This window comes from Helianthus annuus, chromosome 14 (assembly GCF_002127325.2).
Source record: "Helianthus annuus cultivar XRQ/B chromosome 14, HanXRQr2.0-SUNRISE, whole genome shotgun sequence".
In the NCBI taxonomy this organism is placed as follows: Eukaryota; Viridiplantae; Streptophyta; class Magnoliopsida; order Asterales; family Asteraceae; genus Helianthus; species Helianthus annuus.
Genome location: NC_035446.2, coordinates 112,155,155 through 112,176,801, shown reverse-complemented (window position 1 = coordinate 112,176,801; position 21,647 = coordinate 112,155,155). Strand labels below are relative to the sequence as shown.

Genomic DNA, 21,647 nt, shown 5'->3' with positions numbered 1-21,647 from the left:
GGCCTTGCTTGATGTCTCGTACTAAGTGTGCCAATTTGCCCGACTTTACAAAGTATTCGATCTGCTTCTTAAGCTGAAAACAATCATTGGTGTCATGCCCGCTCCCCTTGTGGTACTCACAGTATTTACTCGTATCCTTGTTAGGGTTATCTTTCAATGGTTTTGGTGGGTTAAGCCTGAGGTTTTCTGAGGCTAAAATCTCAGCCGGTGTCTTGCTTAAGTTGGGATATTCGGATCGAGGTTTCGATGGCTCATTTCTTGAATAGGAGTTTCAGTGCCTGTCATACCGCGAGTCTTTGTCGTTTCTCTGGTATCGGTCCCCCCATTTTTGCTTTTAGATCCCCGGTGATCTTTTTCCTCCTGATTCTTTAGGGCTTCTTTCTTCCTATTGGCTGCGTGGCTGGCTGCTACCGCCTTCTCTTGTATAACATATACTTTGGCTATTCGCAGTATTTCATCGATGGTCGGGGGTACGCCATCCCTTCCATGTAGCGTTCTCAGCAACTCGTCGTCATTGACTCCCTGGAGGAAAGCTCCACATGCCAGATCATTCGTCACGCCTGGGATCGCCAGGCTTTCCTTGTTAAACCTGATGATAAAATTTTCTACCGTCTCATTGTCCCGCCGACGGATGTGAAGGAGCTCGTTTCTATCTTTCGTGTGTCTGCGCTGCTGGCTAAACTGTAAGATAAACTTTGATTCTAAATCTTCAAAGCTGTCTATTTCGCCTGTGGGCAGGCTATCCCACCAGACTCGGGCCGCGCCCACTAGCGTTTGTACGAACATTTTGCACCATAAAGGGCATGGACCAACAGGCCACTTCGCCGGCGCTCTTGAATAAGTTGAGATGATCATCTGGGTCGGCGAGACCATCATACTTGCCAACCGTTTGGGGCATTTTGGGTTTTTCCTTGATAGGCGCCTCGGCAATCCTTCGAGTGAATTTAGACCGGAACGTCGCGTCTACCGGCTTGTACAGTCTGGTAAGTTCATCTTCTTCCACATTTGTAGGCTGTGCTGGTGGGGCGTCCATACCCGGGACAGTTCCCACTATAGGGTTGGAGTTTCCTAATGGGGACACCCGGGGCCTGACTGTGTTTCCCCTGTCGTACGCAGGCTCAGCCGTAGGCGGAGTCTGGGTATAAATCGGTTGTGGCGTTGGGACATTCCACCAGGGCGGTATGTAAGCCGCGTATGGCGATTGAGTGCTACCCTGCGTGGTTCCCTGGAGCGGATACGCCGAACCCCCGTACGGGGGTAAGTACCCATAAGGGGGTGCATAACAATACCCAGGGAAGTATACTTGGTTTCCTGGTGTGACGGGGGCGTTCATTATTCCGGCCGGCATGACGACCGGCTGGTGAGGCAGTGTTGATAATGCCGCCGTGAGCGCCGCTGAGTATAGCGGTGGCATCGAGTTGGAAACCAGCGGTTGGTAGTATTGAGGCATGCTAGTTTGTGATACAATGGTGCTGGGGCTCGCTGATGCGATGACAGGGACGGAAGAGAGGCGTGAAGCCTGTGTATTAGTAGTTATCGCTGGGGTGAACATATTACCGTTAGCTCCCCCCAACTCCCTTGATTGTAGTTGTGAGGGCATGTAAAGAAACGGACTCGTCACCACAGTCTGGGAAGAGACGGTGGTGATGTTGTCAAAACCTGGCGGTGGTCCTTCTGCCTCGAACTCTGGGTCTAGCGACCTCGTAATGGCTGGGGAAGACTGTGGTACGGCACCGAGGCTCGCCCCCAAAGCCAAGTTATTGTTTGTCATCGTTTGATCTGCTACGTTCTGATCACTTGCCATGAGGTTCTGTCACTGAATAGGTCCCACGGATGGCGCCAATGAAGAAACACTGACCTATGTAGTGATTTTGGGCTAGGACTTCAATGATTAGTGACCTGAACGCTTGGCTGCAAAACAGAAACACCGTTAGGACTCGTTACAGGAATTGGGTTATTCCTGTAACCACCCTCCGGCGTGAGAATAAGTCTCGGTTTTTGGGAGTAAAGGAAATTGAGGAGAAGAAGTTATATGAGAGTAAGATGATCATACCTTATACGTTTACCTCTATTTATAGGTTCTCCCTTAGGGATTCCTCTAACCTAGGATATATTCCGATAAGTTAGAGATTTACATGATCTTCCCGAAAAGTTGGAGATTTGGTTGTGTAACTTCCATGCAGATATGGAAAGTTCTAGAATAATCATTTATATTTACATTAAAATAATAGGTTGTAACCGGGTCAGATTGACCGATGCGGATCACACCTCGTCACATAATAATAAATCTTTAAACAACTAGACAACTAACAAAAGTTATAAAACTAAAAAAAATGGGTTTACCTGTGTGTTCTGTTTGTTTAGGATGTAAGGAAAGTAGGAAACTATTAATGTGTTTGTTTAGGAAACCATTAATGTTTGTTTTTTTGTTTGTTTAGGAAGGAAAGTTGGAAACAACAGTTTCAAATTAGATTTGGAAAAGTTGGAAACAGCAGTTTCAAATTAGATTAGGAAAAAAACGAGCTGCACAAGCTTCGAACCTGTGACGTCATGTTAGGAAACAAGGGTATTTGCCACTGCAGCAGCTTCATTTTTTATGTTATGGTGGGTCCTTTGAAAATTTAATATATCGGATCTACTATTTTTTTATAAAACCTTGGGGTCCGGGGACCCGACCCGCTCTATGTGGGTCCGCCCCTGAATATAATATGCTTTCGTGCATATTTATGTACGTTTCCAGTAGATCTACGTTTCGTCGTAAATTTAGCTCCGAATCAAATGGGGTCAAATATAGTACGTTCTCATTGGACGATATAAATTCAAGTTACTCTACGTTTCGACCCCATCACAACGTGATAGGGGTACAATTTCAACCCTTAATTATGTTTTTTTTTTTACATTTTCTGTGTATGAGTTGGGTCACATATAAATACATTATGATTGAACGATATAAATTTTACTTTACATTTTTAATCCAATCACAATGCTATTTAGTTAACCTGGATATGTCAAAAGGCGCGTTTTCAAATGGTTAACGCATCATATAACATTTGGACTAATTCTTTCGATGTTTGCTATGTATCCGCGTGGCAACGCGCGCGAATCTAGGTACTAGTTTCTTCTAAAAGAAAGTTAATATTTTTTAAACCGTAACAACCTGTTATATCAGAATGAGACCCCATCAATACCGTACAAAATAGAAATTGACATGGTGATGACACTCTCATTGCGGTCAGAAGGTGGTTCTGGTGAAAATGGCCATCAAACCCCTGAAACCAGGTCAAACGAACTCCGATTAGACTCATTCCAACAGTGTTGGAAATGGCTCGTTGAACCCTAACCTCTTAACCCTAAACCCTAAGACTACACCCTATCCTAAACCCTAAAATCTAAACTATAAACCCAAAAAACTAAAACTTAAAAGAATAAAACTTTTGTAGGAGTCAATGAGATGGTGTTGAAGTGGTAAAGGAGAGACTTGGTGTCAATTCTAAGTGACCAAGGTTCGATTCCTGCACCCACCCCCATCAGTTTATGTGGCACCTGGTGATGATGATGAGAGACTAGGCAGAGATCACTAGTTCAATCCTTAAACTGAGCAGGTTTTACCTCACTGCACTATCGTGCCTTTAAGCCAGGGTTTTCCCCGGTTTAGAGACGAGTGTATTCCAATATTGTGAATTTCGCTAGTAGCAATTTGGAATTTGTTCCTGTTCAAAAAAACCATTGTAGGAATGTTTTGTAGCAATCATTTAAGCGATTGCCTACTTTCGGGATTTATTTAAGGATATTAAAATGGATGGAATCTTATTATATCTTGAATTGATTGTGATATGAATGGAAATGAGATGGGTGTGGTATAATGAACCTGGACTCATTCATGAATTGGTCCACTTGGGCCGAAAACTCCTTCAAAGCATACTGGGCCTTACGCGCGTGAGCCTACATTCTGTGTATTGGGCCTCTTTTTTTTATAGGAGGCAAGCTTTGTTGTTGGGCCGGGATTAGTATGCTCTTCTTGCCCGTATGGGGCACTTGTACTCCAAAACAAGAAGATTTTCTGGGAATGACTGGGCCTGCTCCAAGATAGATAGGTGGGATGTATCTGGTTTGGATGATCTGTTTGGGTTCGGAGGTAATCATAGCCCATAGTTTGGACTTTGGACTTTGGAGTATATTTATGAAGTGGGTCGAGATTGCCTATTGGATTCACTTGGGCTGTACGGAATTATGGGTATGGATAGGGTTCGACGAGCCGAATCCAACGCCATTTAAATGAGGTCAATCGGAATTCACTTGACAAAGTTTCCTACACTTCCGAGGTTAAGATTGTTTTGTATTTGATCATTCCCCTGTATATGTGTGCATTGAAGTTTATTCTTAAAAGATCATTCTACAAACGCACACTAGAGGAGTGTCTGCGCAATGTGACAGGGAACCCAAACATTGGTAATCACGCAACACGCTATTTTTTAAGTTAAAATAAAAACTATAGCAATATCATACTCAAATTTAAAAAAAAATTGTTCGAGAATTGCTGGTTTAAAAGTCAACAATATGTTTTCAAGAATTGTATCATTTATTTTAAAAGTTGTAATTACTTATACTTTTAAAATTATATAAAATTATATTTTTATCATCCTTATATGTATTAAAATATAATGTGTAGATAAATATAATAAATACGAGAAGAACAAAAATGTAACTTTACATAATTTTAAGAGGTTAGGTAATTACAACTTTAAAACAAATAACACAATAATTTGAAACTTATTAAACCAAATTCCCCACTATTTTTTAACGGCCATAATCTTTTCATTCATTAATACTTTTTAAAAAAATTACATCATAAAAACGTATTATATTCTTTCTAATTTAAGTATGATATTGCTATATTTTTTAATTAAAAAATTAACATGTTACGTGATTACCAATGTATGTATTCTCTGCCGTATTACGTGACCACTCCCTTAGGCAACACATAATAAGGCAACACATAAATAGTAAAACATCATCATCATCGTACTCAGTAAATCCCACCGATAGCAAAGCTAAGGTAGGGTCTGAGGAGGGTAAGATGTAAACAGCCTTACCTCTACTCCGTAGGAATAGAGAGGCTGCTTCCAATGAGACCCCCGGCTCGATAGTAGTTTTGCATCAAGCCTTGGACATAAGGCACATAACACTCAGCAATTGAGACAACTGCCGATTAGTTCATGTACCCCTTGTCTTTCGGCTATAAACGCCACCACATGATGCATGATTAACCATCCCTCTCTTTTAACGTTATTTTCACGAAATTAGTAAAATAATTTAAAATTAGTGCACTTTCACTTTTGCCCCGCGAGCGCCCACACATATATACATTATATGCGCATTCTGCAAGCGGGGCATATTTTTATCCTGTATAAGGATATGATCTTTTATAAAACACTGAGTATGCCTATTTTTATCTCTATCTATAATTTTTTAAACCTGAGTTGGGCGTACTATTCTACAAGTAAACAAAGTAAAAACGTACATATTATCAAAGTTATGGACATAGTTGTTAAAGTTACCTCACAACGAGTAATCAAAGTAAAAACGTAGATCTTATCAAAGTTACGGACGTAGTCGTTAAAGACTTAAAGTTACCTCACAACGTCATCATTTACTTTTTCTAACAATATAATTGTTAGTAGGGCGGTGTTTGGATTAACTTATTTTGGAGCTCCTTTTGACTTATTAACTTCTCAGAAGCTAAAAGGAATCCCAAACATCCCATGAGAAGGACTTTTAGGGTTAAAAGGAATCCCAAACATCTGGTGAGAAGGACTTTTAGAGCTTGAATTGGCTTCAAAAAGGAGAAATTGAGAAGTTAGAAATTCTACCTTCTTAGAGCATTCACATCCAATCCACTAAAAATATACATACATTCCACTAAAAAACAACTCCTATATCAATATATTTCCACTAAAAACAAATATTTTTTCTCTCTCCTTTTCAATATATATTACATTTTCTCTCTCATCCACTCACAACCACTTTCAATATATATTAAAAAAGTGTAGGGGGTGAACAGTGTCCTCCCAAATATACAGATGAACAGTAACAATTTCTCTCTCCTCAACTCACAACCACTTTTTATACTTCTTATATTTTAAAAACTCACCACACAGATTTTGATGGTTTGGATGAGAATGCTCTTACTTTTGAGAAGGACTTTTGATAAGTCAGAAGTAAAAAAAGGAAACCCAAACACCCCTAGGAAACAGAACAGAGGACAATAGAGAGCAGATGGAGAAGAGTAAGAAAGCATCTTCGTTAAGGTGGGGAATTCTTCGACGAGCCCTAATTTCTTCTCCATCTTCCACCACCGACTCAGCAGGTAACTAACTCTTTACTCGATCTACTCCACCTTTTACCCTCATGTTAACTGATTTTAAGTGTTGAAATTAGGGATTTGATTTGTAATTTTGAAGTGTGCAAATATAAGGAAAAGGAGAATTGATTATTGTTGTATGTATGTTATAAAATGTTGTTGTAGATGATCCATCTGAAACGAGTGTTTCTAGAAGAGCAAATTTAGGGTTTGGTTTGATTCCGTTTCAATTAGTGGATAATGATCAGCTTAAATCTGAAGAATTCAAGCCTTCTTCATTGTCAAAGGGCAGAGAAGCTTGTGTGTGCTATACTCTGCCCAATCAAAGTGCTACCAAGCTATTCCTGTAGTAAGATTTCATCAACTCATTTTACTACTTCTTGTTTGTAGATCCCCGTTGTTGACTGTTGTATTATACTTCCATTCCATTTATGTTTTAAAGTTTTGTTGGTTATATTAGACATCATCATAATCTTAGGTTTTCTTGCTATTTTTACTGGCATAACATGACTTCGTTGAGTGTATTTCATGAACCGAAGCTAACATAGTAGACCTGGCAAACGGGTCGGGTCGGGTCATGAGTCAAAACGGGTCAATTATAAAAAAAGGGTTGTTTTGGTTCGGTCAGAACGGGTTTCGGGTCGGGTCAGTTTTTTTTTTCTTAAGAATATAACTTTGGTGATCATACTTGACACGCTAACTATTATAAAAAAAAACTAAAACTTTTTGAACAAAAAGGGAGCCACAGTCAAGAGACAAGCATTCAAAGGGAAAACAATTATGCCACAAACATTCAACTCTGCACACTCACCCAGTTACCCACTCACAAATGTGTAGAATATAACCAAAATGAGTCCACATGCGAGACAAAAGATGTTATTAGTTTAAATGTATTATAAAATATAAAATTTGAATGTCAGATCACGAGTCATCCAAATTGGCTTTAACCGGTGTCGTTTTACTCCTTAGGTTCGGTTCGAAACGGTATTAGTCGGAACGGTTCGGTTTGAAACGGTACTTGTCGAAACGGTTCGATTCGAAACGGTACTGGTCGAAACGGTAAGCGTCGAAACGGGTCGCGTTGAAGCGGTTCGCGTCGAAACGGTACGGGTCGAAACGGTACGGGTCGAAACGGTTCGCGTCGAAACGGTTCGCTTCGAAACTGTTCGGTTCGAAACGGTACGGGTCGAAACGGTACGCGTCGAAACGGTACGCGTCGAAACGGTTCGATTCGAAACGGTACGGAACCCATTCCGATCCGAAACCTTCCCCGTTTCTTTAAGAGTTAAGACACTAACCCACATCGACCCATTTCTTTAATGTTGTCGACCCGCTTTAACCCGAAAATAAAAAGATGGAATTTCAAGTGACCCATTGTGACCCATTTAGTTAAAATATCTAACCCAAACCAACCCATATAATTTTAAAATCAACCCAAATTGACCCACTTGGAAGGCTTTGGGTCAAGATTGCCCCCTCTATAATGTTAGGCTACTTTTGTGGGAGTTATTACAAGTTGCACTTATGGGAATGTTTCCTTGGATTGAGTCTTTGCACGGTGGCTGCTATGTTGTTGTTGTTATGTTTTCTGTTGGCTTCTTGTTGCAATGGAAATCACTGTTTATTTGAGTAATGAATAAAGTTCTTGTTAGGTCTAAGTTAATTAAAGAAAACAAGGGATTTTGACTTAGCTGTGATGATTGCTAACTTATGTAATTAAATGCAGTCAGAGAGTGGACAGTTGTGCAAACCTTGATGATTTTAGGATCTGTAACACATATGATATTGACAACACGGGCCTTGTTTGTAAGTTCTCTTTCCACTCAGAAGATTAGTTTCCCGTCACAGGGATATACTAATGTATAATAGGGTATACAAACCGTAAACAATAGCAATACAGAAAAGATAACAAAAAGATAAGTATGAAGACTCATAGATCATAAATGTGATAAAAAAATTGACTTTCATGGAACTATTTGATTTCTTTGAATCATTACTTTTATCCTAGCATCAGGAGTTCAGGACGTAAACGTAACGCTATAGACATCCTAATTCATTCAGTAATTTCTTCATATTATATAATATTTTTCTCCCTTTCCCCTTTCATAATGTTCATTTACTTTCTCATTGAACAGGTTCTTGGCCATCAGAGGAAGTTCTTGCCTATTATTGTTTATCACAGCTAGACTTATTCAGGTGATTACATTCGTTTGTCCCTACCGTTGGATTAATTCCTTCTTACGATTATCTTGTTATTCTTTTTGCACCTGTGGAAGAACTTATACAGGCTATCATAATCCAGTAATTCAGCTTCCCTACTAATCCAGGTCTAAAAAGGTCATTGAACTTGGGTCAGGTTACGGTTTAGCAGGATTGCTTATTGCAGCAGTCACAGAAGCATCAGAAGTAGTGATATCCGATGGAAATCCTCAAGTAGTTGGTTGTATCCTTTTTGTTCCATCATCATCATCATCATAGCTTCAATGCGTCTTTTTTTTTTTTTTTTTTTTTAAATTAAGACCTTTGTTTCTGCTTCAAATTGGAGATGCTTTAACATTTAGATATTCAACGTAACATAAATGCCAATTCAAGCGTATTTGGCGGCACAAACGTGAAATCTATGATGCTGCACTGGAATCATGAAGAGCTCTCGCATTTTTCCAACAGCTTTGATATCATTGTTGCAAGTGATTGGTAATCTCTACAACTTGTTAGTGCTAATTACAATATTAGCTTCCATTTCTTTACTTTGTTTGATAGCGAAGTTAGTTTGTAATCTCGCAGCACGTTCTTTAAAGAATTCCACAAAGGCCTTGTGCAGACTATCAAATGCTTGCTGAAGAAGGAAGGGCCCTCAGAAGCCATATTTTTGGGGCCTAAAAGGGGAAACTCATTGGATGATTTTCTAAAGGAGGTCAAAGAAAACGGGTTGCGGTTCACTGTAGATGAAATGTATGATCCAGAAATTTGGAGACGCCATGAAAGCTTCATCAAGAAGAATGCCACCTGGCCTAACTATGACAAGGATCACTGCTACCCTTTATTGGTCAGAATTACACTTTAAACTTTTCTGGTTTTAGTCTCTTAGATTTTTGTTTTCCTTTTTTATAGTACTTGAAATTCACCCTTAGTCATTTGTTTGGGTATGGAAAATCTGCATAATCTTTGGTTACATTTTAATCTAACTAGTTCAAAAGTAAATGGGTCAAATTGTCGCATCTACAACATCCTTTGTAGTATCCTTCTTCCTGAACAAATTAATGTTTATTCATCTTAGTTTGTGATCTTGCATAGCTCAATTTGCATATTAATTACACATTTATGGTTTTCTGTTTCAGGCTAAACAAATTTATTGGAATCATCATAAACATTTCAGTTTTATTTTATAATAAAAAATAAAGGAAAATTGGATTTAAATAATCTCAACTCACTGTTATTGGCCAATAATAATCCCAACTCATTTAATCACCAATAATAATCCCAACTATTCACTTTGTTTGTAAAATACTCCCAGTTAAAAAAACACTAACTAGGTTAAAAAATGCTGATGTGGCTTGCCACGTCACCTGCCACATCAGCTGCCACATCATCAAAAATGCCACGTAGACTGCCACATCAACTGCCACATCAGCAATTTTTAACCTAGTTAGTGTTTTTTTTAACTGGGAGTATTTTACAAACAAAAGTGAATAGTTTGGATTATTATTGGTGATTAATGAGTTGGGATTATTATTGGCCAATAACAGTGAGTTGGGATTATTTAAATCCAATTTGCCAAAAATAAATAATGGAGCCAAATTGAGTTATTCGGACCATCAAAAGCATATATTTGAATGTTTGCTGTTTTAGTTAATGTTTAAAAAAATTACGTCTAAAATTCAGGCCCTTTTTTCAAAACTGAAATCTGTGTTAAACCTGACCCAAGCCCAAAAATGAAGCTGTTAAGCCGAAATTGTGGATATGTCCTTGATCTATGTAGCACGGGGACTCCATTTATGTGGCCGTACCCGTCTCGGGTACTTGTCGGGGACGGAAACACCATGGGTACTCGTCAGGGACGTTTCCTAAACGTTTCCAATGTCGGGGACGTATCTGGTAGAAGTATCCAGCCCGTTTCCATTTATTTTTAGGGTTTTTACCCTTTCAAATTCCACAACCGGCCACTAAATAAATAGACCTATCATGTTCGGCTTCTCTAATCTCTAAACTCTCAAGTCTCATCATCTCTAATTCTCTATCGATTGCCGATCTTTCACTAGATGAACCGGAATTTGAAAATGATTTGATTATTGATAATTAATTACCTTTGGAAGATGTAGTATTTTTGGAATTTGTTTAATATATTTTTATTTTTTTATATTTTTTATTGCCGTACCCGTATCTTGGAATTTTGAGTTTTGTCGTTCCTCGTTCCCGTATCGTCCCCGTACCCCGATCCCGTACCCGTTCCAGTGCTACTTAGTCCTTGATAAAGTGTAATGAGCCTTAGTTATTAAATAACCACCGAAACCATAAAATATTATATCTGTTCGTCTCATAAGCTTATCTTTTATTAAAAAAAGATTCTTTTTGGTCAAACATGGCTCCTGTATGTTTGCTTTTTAAACTCATCTTCCATGGGATGGGTATCAGCTTCATCCATGGAGCAAACAAGAGATGAAAAAGGTCTCCATATAGTGATGTTCCCATGGCTAGCCATGGGCCACCTCATACCTTTCTTTCACTTCTCTAAGATCTTAGCTCAAAAGGGCCATCAAATTTCATTCATTTCCACTCCAAGAAACCTGGACAGAATTCCCAAAATACCCCCTAAACTCTCCCATAATATCAAACTAGTCTCACTCCCCTTTCCAAAAGTGGAAAGTCTGCCAGAACATGCAGAGTCTTCCATGGACATACCTTACCAAAAAGCCCAGTTTCTGAAAATAGCATTTGATCTTCTGGAGCCACTTCTTTTGACTTTTCTTCAAACCTCAACACCAAGGGTTGACTGGATCATCTTTGACTATGCTTCACATTGGGTACCCTCTCTTGCATCAAGACTTGGCGTCTCTACTGCTTACTTTAGCCTTTTCACTGCTGCAACACAAGCTTTTCTTGGACCTCCATCTCTGCTGTTAAATGCCGGCCAAGTCACGAGATCAGCAGCTGAGGATTACTGTCGGGTGCCTGAATGGGTCCCGTTTAAATCGGATATAGTTTACCGCCTCCACGAGGTAACAAAGTACACCGAAGGTGCGGTCGGGAATGAATCAGGCACTTCGGATACCATAAGGTTTCTAGCCTCCATTGATGGCTGTGATTTGGTTTTGTTTCGAACGAGTTATGAATTTGAACCGGAGTGGTTTGATCTTGTTTGTGAGCTTTATCAAAAACCCGTCATCCCAATTGGTGTTTTGCCCCCCTCACTCGAAAATGATGATGGGATTGATGAAAATTGGGATCTTATTAAGAAATGGCTAGATGAACAGCAGGCTAACTCGGTTGTCTATGTCGCACTTGGAAGTGAGGCAGTTCTGAGTCAAATCGAACTCAGTGAGTTGGCTTTAGGGTTGGAGCGTTCGGGCTTGCCTTTCTTTTGGGTGATAAGAAAGTCAATCACCGAGTCAGCTCAGCTTCCTAACGGTTTTCTCGAGAGGATCAAGGGTCATGGGGTTGTTAACATCGGGTGGGTCCCACAAGTTAGGATACTAAGCCACTCATCAATAGGTGGATTCTTGACTCATTGTGGATGGAACTCCGCAATTGAAGGGCTCACGTTTGGGCGGGTTTTAATATTTTTCCCTGTTATGAACGACCAAGGTTTGAATGTGAGATTATTGAGTGGAAAAAAATTGGGAGTAGAGATTCCTAGAAATGTGAAAGACGGGTCTTTTACGAGTGACTCAGTTGCTGAGTCAATTAAATTAGCTATGGTGAGTGAAGAAGGGGAGGCATTGAGGGAAAATGCAAGAGAAATGAAAGTGGTGTTTGGAAATAAGAGCAAGAATGATCATTATATTGATGCTAGTATAAATCACTTGGTGAAAATGAGGAAACCCTGTGTAATATAGGGAAGCAATTTGTAGTTTTTGTGCTGGATTATACTCTGTGGCAGTTTACTCTACTTTGTTATTAGTAAACTTTAGATATGGATAGTTTAATAAAACTTCAAGTGGGCCAAAAAAAAAAGTTTAATAAATCAGTAGCTCTCTAGTCTTTTATTGGAAATAAAAAAGTGTTGTTTTAGGTATCGAAAACGGTTTGCTGCTAGTTGTTACTTCAACGCTCAACGCAATTTCGCTCCCATTGGTCTTTCTTCACTTGGGTGTTGCGGGTAATTGGTGAATTGCCTCACGAGATATAGCGAGAAACAACGTATGTAGAATCTTATTCAACTCTACAAGTAGAGGTGATAACCCTGACGAACTCATGAGTGTTATAAAGATTTCCAAGATTCCGTTAGTTCACTTGGTAGAGGCTCTTGCCTCTTAGTGGGAGGTCTTGGGTTCTATCCCAAGCAACGGTGATAATTTGGGGTAATTTAGTAGCAGTGAGTAGGAGGTGTACCATCAGCCGTTCAAAAAAAAATGTTACTTTGCTTCTATAGCTACAAGTTGATTGTACTACTTGAAAGTTTTTAAGTGTAGTATATGTGTCATGCATTACAAGTTGTATTTACAGGCAATTGAAACACCCGCCTGAAACTCCTTCAAACATACATTAACACGTAACTGTCAATCGTGCCATTGTGATTGTTTGGTTTTGCACATAGTAATGCCAATTCGCAAACCATCACGACTATATGTTCATTCTCTGCATTCATCATAATTCATACGCAAACTAACCATTCAGTAAGTGCATAGTTTACTAGCAAAACGCCACATTACGTTTTGCACATAGTCATGGGCTCACGCCATACGTGCAAAGAGCCCCTAAATATAGATGGAATGCTTCTCTTCTTACGTGGATAAACCAAACTTTAACAGAACCGAAATATGAATTTCATGTCTAACCTGTATAGATATACATTTTGAATGTTCTTTATTGTTACTTATATTTTTCTTGTATACGTAAATACGTTTTATCTTTTTTACATATGGGCTTCTAGAGTCTTGATTCTTGTATGTTAGTTGTTGATGTCAAGTCTAAATGAAATTGAATATATCTAGCGTACAAGGAATATAAATCAAACCAGGTATGCGCCTTGAATCATTCTTATATTGAAAAGTCTTCAATGTCTTGTATTCTCTCCTTGTCACCTAAAATCGACCAAATGCATCCTAGAGAAGTCTAGAATAGAATCTGTATCGAAACACACTTGTGCTTAAAGGCTTGCATACTAATGTGATTTGTGACAAGGTAATTGTTGTTGTAGCGTGTCAGACTCGACCGTGCTTAAAGGCAGGCACGCCCATGCAATGCTTACGAGTTTACCCATCAAAATATGTAAAATCAATTATCTACCTCTATAAAAACATCACTGATTTGGTCAAAATTAAAAGCCAGATTCCTTTTTTTTTAATTAAGTTTCTAGCCCCATATAGAGTGACAAGTCAAAGCATGCATAGGATTCATTTTGTGCTCACCTCCATGTGATTTATAATCACAAGCATCCATAAGGCCAGACAGATTCACATGCATGATGTCTAGATGTCTAATGAAGCATACACTTGAAAATTGAAATGGTGTTTTTTTTTTTAATTTTATTTTAACCATAAGAACTTGTTATTAAAAAAATTATAGAATTTCATCAATAGCCTGTTAATCAATAGGACATGCAACGTGCATTATAAAAGTGGGTTAAAGACTAAAAATCAATTGAAGTTGTATTTGAGTCTATGACCTCTACTAGATGTGGTTTAATAATGAGTTGTCATTATAAAAAAAAGGCCTCCACTAAAAGAACTCATTTACCATTTCCTCCTCTTTTTAAGGTTGAAATGGTAGTTGTTGTGATGGTTTTATAATTATGTAGGTCAGAATCATGTTCAATTATCAAAACATGGTTTTGTTTGATAAGATCCAAGGTTTGATAAGACAAAGCATGAGAAGTGCCAATCATGTGCTACATCCCTTTTGGGGAACAATAGGTTTTAAGGAAATAATAAATCATGTTTTTATAGCCAGTCAAGGCAGAAATTGAGATTGATTTGTGGGAGGGCAAATCTTGAAATTAAATGAAATTTAGTGTCTTATCTTGTATAGTGATATTGAGTCGTATTTTAGGAATAGATAAATAAGATTGGTTTGTTTTGATTTTAATTGTACTCTCGTATGATTTGAATATACAGAAAAGAGTCGTAGGTTGTTCCCATATCCATGCATTTGTTCGTTTGATTGATTCAATTGTTTTTTTTTTACAACCTGGGCCAATAACATATACTTTTAAAAAAGAAATTATACATTAAACTCTATTCATTCATTTGAAAATCCTATGAGGACAAAACTTATATCATTTCATACACAAAATGGCATGAACTTTTTTCATTACATTTTTTAGTAAAAAAATCTACATTTGAACTTGAGGTAAGCATCACTACAAGTCTAAAAACATTATTGGAAGATGGATCCAAGAGCTATAATAAGCAATTGCAATCCTTGGGCTCTAGTTGCTTTCAAACGACAATATTTTCGATGATGAGCATGCCATCAAAACAACTCCAACAACCCTTGAATTTGATGAAACCAAATGGTTTGCTTACCTAGACACTTTAAACGTCGACTCTCAAAATCTTATGAAGCATTTGGTTCATTAAATATTTTATGAGAAACATTAAAATATAAAACTAAAAGAATTTTTTCCCATTAAATATTTAGCATGATGTCTCTTAACCATAATTTTGGATAAAGTTTTTCCCATTAAGTAGTTGCAGTTTTCGGTTTGGACCTTGTTTAAAACCCTTTTTATCCATTTTCTTTTTGAGTATATTGTTCACCAACTTTTGAAAATCCTCTGGCATTTTCTTCCCATGGCTAAACAAAACCATAACATTCTTAAGTTTAAATTTATGTGTGATAACTGGTGATACTAAATATTGACATTTTGTTTTTTTTTTTAACCAAAGTATTTTACATGGTTCCAAGCTAATATACCACATAATATAAACAGTTGCTAATTATCATTGTAAAACATTACTTCTATGCCGTTCAAAAAAACACGTTACTTCTACAATCTCCAAACCGACGTCAACATAAAGACAATAATGGTAACGGAAGAAACACCGAAAGCATTAGCCAATGAGCCACTGCCGTTACTCTCTGCCGATTGATGGCCTCCAGTGGTCTTGCGGCTGCACAAAATTTAATAATTTTAATTCAAATCATGGAAAATATAAAATGAAATAATTGACATGCCCCACATGACGTACATTTTGTTTCTTCTTCTTCACATTATTATTCATTTTTATATATTTTCCTTAGTAGGCACACCGACTATCGACCGGGACTGCATCGATATTCATTATTTTTATTACAAAGAAACAAAAAGGTTATGGGTTTTGTGTGGATATATATCTTATCTCCAAGTGCAAGGGGATATGATGATGAGTTCACATTAGATCAGGGATATAAGGAGGATCAATTGACTTGTTATACGTCTAAAAAGGGTTTGAAACTCATATCTATAAGATTTGGTATAAATAGGGTTAATGTATAAAACGTATAAGTAATTATGTTTCAACTGCACTAAATATTATTACTATTATTATTATATCATGAAGTAGCGTAATATTAATTACTCTAGTTCATTTTGTTATTGTGTAAAAAATAGCCGCTCGAGTTATTCATATGCTTTGCACGTTAAAAGTTGTTTCGTATTTAACCCTAACACTTGCTTTTTTTTTTATATAATATAGAAAGATAGATAAACTAAATGTATTGTAACGACTTAACTGAAATTATATAAACACCATGCATTAAAAGTTATAAAAAAACTAACACTACATTTTAAATTAAAACCTAAAACAATAAAACCAGATCGCATCGTAACTTGCATAATTAGAAAAGTCATGAAAATGACAAAATGCCTATTTCGTACTTAATGACAAAGGCCCACTAGTCCCTCTTCTATATCCTTATGGTTAACTTGTCTCTTACCACCAGGGTCGATCTAACTTTTTTGAAGGCTTAAGACGAAATGAAATTTTAAAACCGTTTTTTCTTCTTTAATTATTATAAACGATACTCCTTTATATATGTTTAGAACCAAACAAAAATCTAGCACAACTATAACAGAGAGTGGTATACTTGTATAAGGAATCAAATAGATCTAAAACAATAAGTTTTCATTAATATTAACAGTTAATATATTAATTTTCTTTTAAGTGGAGCCCTATTTGACGCTAGGCATGGATTACTTGGATTACTGTTGAAAACGAAAGAACTAAATATACCTGTTCGCGGGAGTAGGACAGAAAGTGATGACGTAGTTGGGTGAGGAGGAACAAGTAAAGGTACTGGTTCCATCATCATACGCGTAGCTATACGCTGTCGGACACGCTGTTTTGAAATACTCAGAAAACGACGTCGGATTACACGTCTGCGGAGTGGAATACGCTCCACTACAGCAATACATAGGATCACCAAACGCCTCACAAGCACTCCTACAAGCAACGGACTCACCATCGTCTCCGGCACCCGTCAATCTTAACTCTGCCGGACAGTTTTTGTTCAAATCAGCCATACATCCGGTAACATTACAATTTCCACCGGATTCACCTTGAGGCACCACCATCATTGGGAGATTGTAACCATCAACAAGGCTAACATCATAGAAATCCATTCCATTAGCTCCATTAAGCGTAAACTCAGCTAAAGTAGCCGGTGGTGCGGCCCCACTGCCGTTGCATTCAACCGTCCCGGAGCCGCAATCGCCTGTTACACAAGTAAATCTGCCAGTTGAATCGGTGGAGCAGAGTGTGCGCCCCCATATTCGGCCAGACCAGCTCGGAGGAATGGAGATGGAGTTCGATTGACTCGGTTCCAGAGGAAAGCCGGTGGTGGGGAGGGGAGGAGTTCCAGCGCCGGAGAGGAGACCGGCCCAAACTGGGTAGGTGCATTGGTTGGTGAGTGTGAATGTTGCTGCTGATTGGATTGAGTTGAATGTAGATACTAGAGATAGAGTTATAAGAGTGATGGAGATAGAGAATTGAAGTTTTGCCATTGTTGAAATTGGTGACTCTAATGGTGGTTGGTGTGGTTGTCGGAGAAGATATGCAGGTGATAGGTTTGTATGTATGTATGTAACCGTTTTGGTTTACATGAGGTATTTATAGTTGTAGAAAACTAGAAATTATGAATTTGCCCCCTTTGCTCTTTATAAATATCAATCTGGCCCTTATAAATATGGAAAATGTCAACTATATGGTTTGCAGATAATCAAGACTAAATAACGCTTATTCTAAATAAACCCCCCTAATTACTAATTACACCCTCACCCTATAAAAATATCACATCAATTAATAATTTTATTTTGTTTTTAGTCTATTTTGTCTTTTACTTAACAACTTCTGTTAAGTTTTTAGCTTTTTTGTCTTTTAGTTGTCTTTTTTAAATCTTTTATTTAGTTATTAGTTATATTATTGTTATTATTATTATTATAACTAATTATTTATCCAATTACATTTATAGTAGTAATAGAGACTATAAAAAAATAAGTGTATTCTTACAACCAACATAATCATTATGGTCCCTTAATAAACTTTGTGTAGCAGCCCCCTGGATACCCAAATGAACTATGCATCCAAAGATCTTGAGTGTCATCATACTCTTGGAACTATGTCTCCAAACGGATTGTGTCTTGGAGGCTTTTGGGAGTAGCTTCGTTGAAGGGGAGGTTTAGCAGTTGCATGGTTCTGTTCTTTTTTTTTTTTTGGATTTTGTAGTTGGTCGTCCACGAGTATTTTCTTTAACAGCAGGTTCTTCAACAAAAGGTTCTTCAACCGGTTCAGTACTAGTACCCACTACCAAATGCTCATCCCTAAATAAGTTAGTCTAAATATATTTTCTTACTTTTTTTAATAGTATTTACAATTTATAAACTATAAGTAAAAAGTAATAATAATAATAATAATAATAATAATAATAATAATAATAATAATAATAATAATAAATTCATCGCTGCTTCTAATAGTAAATGCAATAATAGGGAGGTGTAATAATAAAAAAAATACTAAATTATATATAAAATTTGTTTTTCATTTCTATTTTATAACAATTAATTTCACCTAAAATATGGTTTTCTTTAATAACTTATTAACATTTTACTTTTAAAAAATATGAAAAGACAGCCTTGTTTTACTTTTTTTTGAGCATTAGATAAGTTTTATTAAAAATCGAGTTCCTTCAAAAAAAAAATTTAATAAATATTTTTTATTCAAATAAATATTTTTAAAATAATAATAATTACTATAATAATAATAATAATAATAAATGATTACTAATAGTAAATAATAATAATAACTAAAAAGACAATAAAACGACAAAAAAAAACAATAAAATGTTGATTAATGATGTAATGATGTAATGATGTGATGTTTTTATAGAAGGGGGTGTAGTTAGTAATTAAGGGGGGTGTATTAAGTAGCACCCCTAAATAACCATTAACCAATAGTCTATATGTCGTGGGGCCAGATGGGGCGTGAGGCCACATTGGACAATCGGGTGCAGAACACCGCCCTATGGCGCAAAATGAGACGCTATGGCGAGCTGCAAATTTCATACAGAGTCATTTCAACCTAATACCAGATTTCACATTTCACCTCTCTACAATACATGTTGATGGTGTTAAAGATTCAACCAACCTACTCTCCCTCAACTGTCAACGTGGCACCTACATGGTGCGCTTTTTCTTTATGATTCATTACAGCTCAAAGCTTTGTGTTTTTATTTTCTAATTGTTGTTGGATTATAAAGAACATGTTTGATGAAAAAATAAGTTTTGAATAAAAATTGTGAGAAGAACCTAATGTTTGATGAAAAAATAAGTTGAGAAAGTGTATTGTACAATTGGGCTTAACGTACGCTGTGTACGCTGTGAATATATAACATGCGAATTTTGTACTTACAACATGCGATTTTTTGGATAGGGGATAAATTCGCATGAGTAAAAAAAACAATCACATGTTGGAAAAAATAACAAATTGCATGTTGAAAAAAATAACAAAATCGCATGTTGATTAAAAAAACGAAATCACATGTTATATATTCGCATCGTACGTTAAGCCCAATTATAAGTTAACCAACCTCAAATAAAATTGTGAGAAGGACATAATGTATTTAAATATGATGTTTTGTAAATATGTTGAAAGTTAAAAGGAGAGCAACACAAGATACATAGACCTATCACTTATGCATCCAAGTTGAGTTAAAGCAACTTATCCGATTTTGTTCTTATATGAATTCTTATCTGTAATAAACTGCCATATGCATAACTAATGCAAATTGTATAAGTACTTATTTTTTTTATGAAACCTTATTTTATATTATAATGATTTGGTAGAGATGAAAATTTAGTAAACATAATAAGTTATATTAAAATCTGAAGTAACAAATGGGCTTTTGGGCTATGATTGGGGTTCTTCAAGGGTCGGGCTAATGTACCACCATGTCCAGTCAAACAAATCATTTTCCGTTTTGTATTGTTTTATTTTATGGGTCATTTTGGATAATTGAAAAGGTAAAAAACCCATTGGCCATGACAAACCGGCGGTGTTGTGGTCGTTTTCGTTACATATCATGTCTCTCTGTTTTTTCTTTTTTTATATATATTAAGGCCAAGTTGGGCAAGTGTAACCATCCAAACCCAAAACAATAGATTAACTCATAATATAATTAATTAGTGGTTTACAACTTAGAAAACTTGTAAAAGAATTCACACTGTATGTATGCTTTGACTAGATGTAAGACAGACCATCACTTAAATGGTGGATGAAAAGATAAGTTACGTACTTAAAATGTCATTAGTAGGAAGTATGTATTTTTAGGATTGTTATGTACTTATGTTGATTATAGAAAGTGTGAGGGGTGGTGTAAGTACACATTGTCATCATGTTGGTAATTTAGTTGAGGACAAAATAAGCAGGTTTAATATCGTAAATCGTGCAAGCGGGGGTCGACATAAAACTTAAGTCCACTAAAACGCCCTCCAACTTTAATACGTGTGAACACATGTTTCCTAGAAATCATGTACAAAAAGGCGTGATCTTTTTCCTACATGTTAAGTGTTAAACTGGGAGAGCCTGGATACTAAACAAAACACACACGAACTCACGAGGTGATCAACTGATCGACTCTTTTTGTTATTGATTATAAAGAAAGATACGTAGTACAAATAATAAAACCTATCTATTTATACTAAGTAATGACTTGGCTAACAAGGAATCCTAATTTGACTCAAATTCAAAAACATAATAAATAAACTATTAAATTAAATAATGATCTTTATCTCCTCCTTCCACCCCTTTAGAGATAACCGTACCACCCTTGATCAAACCGAACCAAGCCTATCCATAAGCGGAATTGTCTTTTTCACATTAAGATCCTACGTGACGACGAGGCCCACTTGGCGTCCAATTGCCACGTTTTGGGCTCCGCTTTTACTTGGGCTCATTAACCGGCCCAGAAGCAATTTTTGTCTCTTTTAAGAGAACTAGGCAGGAAAAAGAGATGTCTTATCTCTCTCAGCTGAAGGCAATATGAAGCAATCGCCGGAAACAGCACAACAAGGCAGTTGGCCTCATTTAATGATCGGAGTATCAGACCGTTGGGGATCAGACACGTGTCTGAGTCTCCCAAAGGTCAAAAGAAGCCGTTAGATGAAACTGAGAGCACTTTCCAAGGAGATAAGCCAACTTCTTTATATAAGGAAGAGTTAATTGCCCGGATGGTCCCTGTGGTTTCACGTGTTTTCACGTTTAGTCCCCACCTTTTGAAAATAGCAGGTATGCTCCCTATGGTTTGTTATTTTGTTACTCGGATAGTCCCCTGAGTAGATGTCAGTTAGTTTGGAAATAGCAGGTATGCTCCCTATGGGTTGCATTTTGTTACTCGGATAGTCCCCTGAGTAAATGGCAGAGGACTATCCGAGTAACAAAATGACAAACCATAGGGAGCATACCTGCTATTTCCGAAAAGTGGGGACTAAACATGAAAAAACTTGAAACCACAGGGACCATCCGGGTAATTAACTCTATAAGGAAGGTTCAACTTTGTTTAAGGTAAGCATTGAATACCCACTTCATTGAATACACACATAGATCATTTACTCCAAACATTCCTTTGGACCACATTTAAGGCTCTGAGCCTA

General features: G+C 37.1%; 3 protein-coding genes across 4 annotated transcripts; 2 read left to right on the top strand and 1 right to left on the bottom strand.

Annotated features, from left to right (window-relative positions):
- The first annotated feature begins 6,191 nt into the window (after positions 1 to 6,191).
- Positions 6,192 to 9,647, top strand: LOC110937510 (calmodulin-lysine N-methyltransferase). 2 transcript variants are annotated; one of them, XM_035982659.1, is made up of 7 exons: positions 6,192 to 6,362; positions 6,525 to 6,710; positions 8,088 to 8,167; positions 8,497 to 8,557; positions 8,689 to 8,804; positions 8,923 to 9,055; positions 9,146 to 9,647. In XM_035982659.1, the coding sequence occupies exons 1-7, from the start codon at positions 6,277 to 6,279 to the stop codon at positions 9,423 to 9,425; spliced, it is 942 nt and encodes a 313-aa protein (XP_035838552.1). In that variant the 5' UTR covers positions 6,192 to 6,276; the 3' UTR covers positions 9,426 to 9,647. The 2 variants fall into 2 exon arrangements, with proteins under 2 accessions (XP_035838552.1, XP_022035632.1); XM_022179940.2 differs by having other exon boundaries at positions 6,195 to 6,367; positions 6,527 to 6,710.
- Positions 9,648 to 10,974: 1,327 nt separating this feature from the next.
- On the top strand, positions 10,975 to 12,613 carry LOC110937509 (UDP-glycosyltransferase 91C1). The gene has a single exon (XM_022179939.2). It carries the CDS (start codon positions 10,978 to 10,980, stop codon positions 12,412 to 12,414), a length of 1,437 nt encoding a protein of 478 aa, XP_022035631.1. The 5' UTR covers positions 10,975 to 10,977; the 3' UTR covers positions 12,415 to 12,613.
- A 2,753-nt stretch (positions 12,614 to 15,366) lies between these two features.
- Positions 15,367 to 17,568, bottom strand: LOC118486306 (thaumatin-like protein 1b). The gene is made up of 2 exons (XM_035982658.1): positions 16,735 to 17,568; positions 15,367 to 15,633 (listed from the first exon to the last, which is right to left on the bottom strand). Exons 1-2 carry the CDS (start codon positions 17,502 to 17,504, stop codon positions 15,510 to 15,512), a joined length of 894 nt encoding a protein of 297 aa, XP_035838551.1. The 5' UTR covers positions 17,505 to 17,568; the 3' UTR covers positions 15,367 to 15,509.
- Positions 17,569 to 21,647: the final 4,079 nt, after the last annotated feature.

Bases quoted from the DNA above. Each gene is read 5' to 3' on its own strand.
- LOC110937510 (XM_022179940.2), top strand. From the start codon at position 6,277: ATGGAGAAGAGTAAGAAAGCATCTTCGTTAAGGTGGGGAATTCTTCGA. The intron at 8,168-8,496 runs GTAAGTTCTCTT...CTCATTGAACAG, and splicing joins TGACAACACGGGCCTTGTTT to GTTCTTGGCCATCAGAGGAA. The intron at 8,558-8,688 runs GTGATTACATTC...CTACTAATCCAG, and splicing joins TCACAGCTAGACTTATTCAG to GTCTAAAAAGGTCATTGAAC.
- LOC110937509 (XM_022179939.2), top strand. From the start codon at position 10,978: ATGGGATGGGTATCAGCTTCATCCATGGAGCAAACAAGAGATGAAAAA.
- LOC118486306 (XM_035982658.1), bottom strand. From the start codon at position 17,504: ATGGCAAAACTTCAATTCTCTATCTCCATCACTCTTATAACTCTATCT. The intron at 15,634-16,734 runs GTATATTTAGTT...AATTTTGTGCAG, and splicing joins TGTCCTACTCCCGCGAACAG to CCGCAAGACCACTGGAGGCC.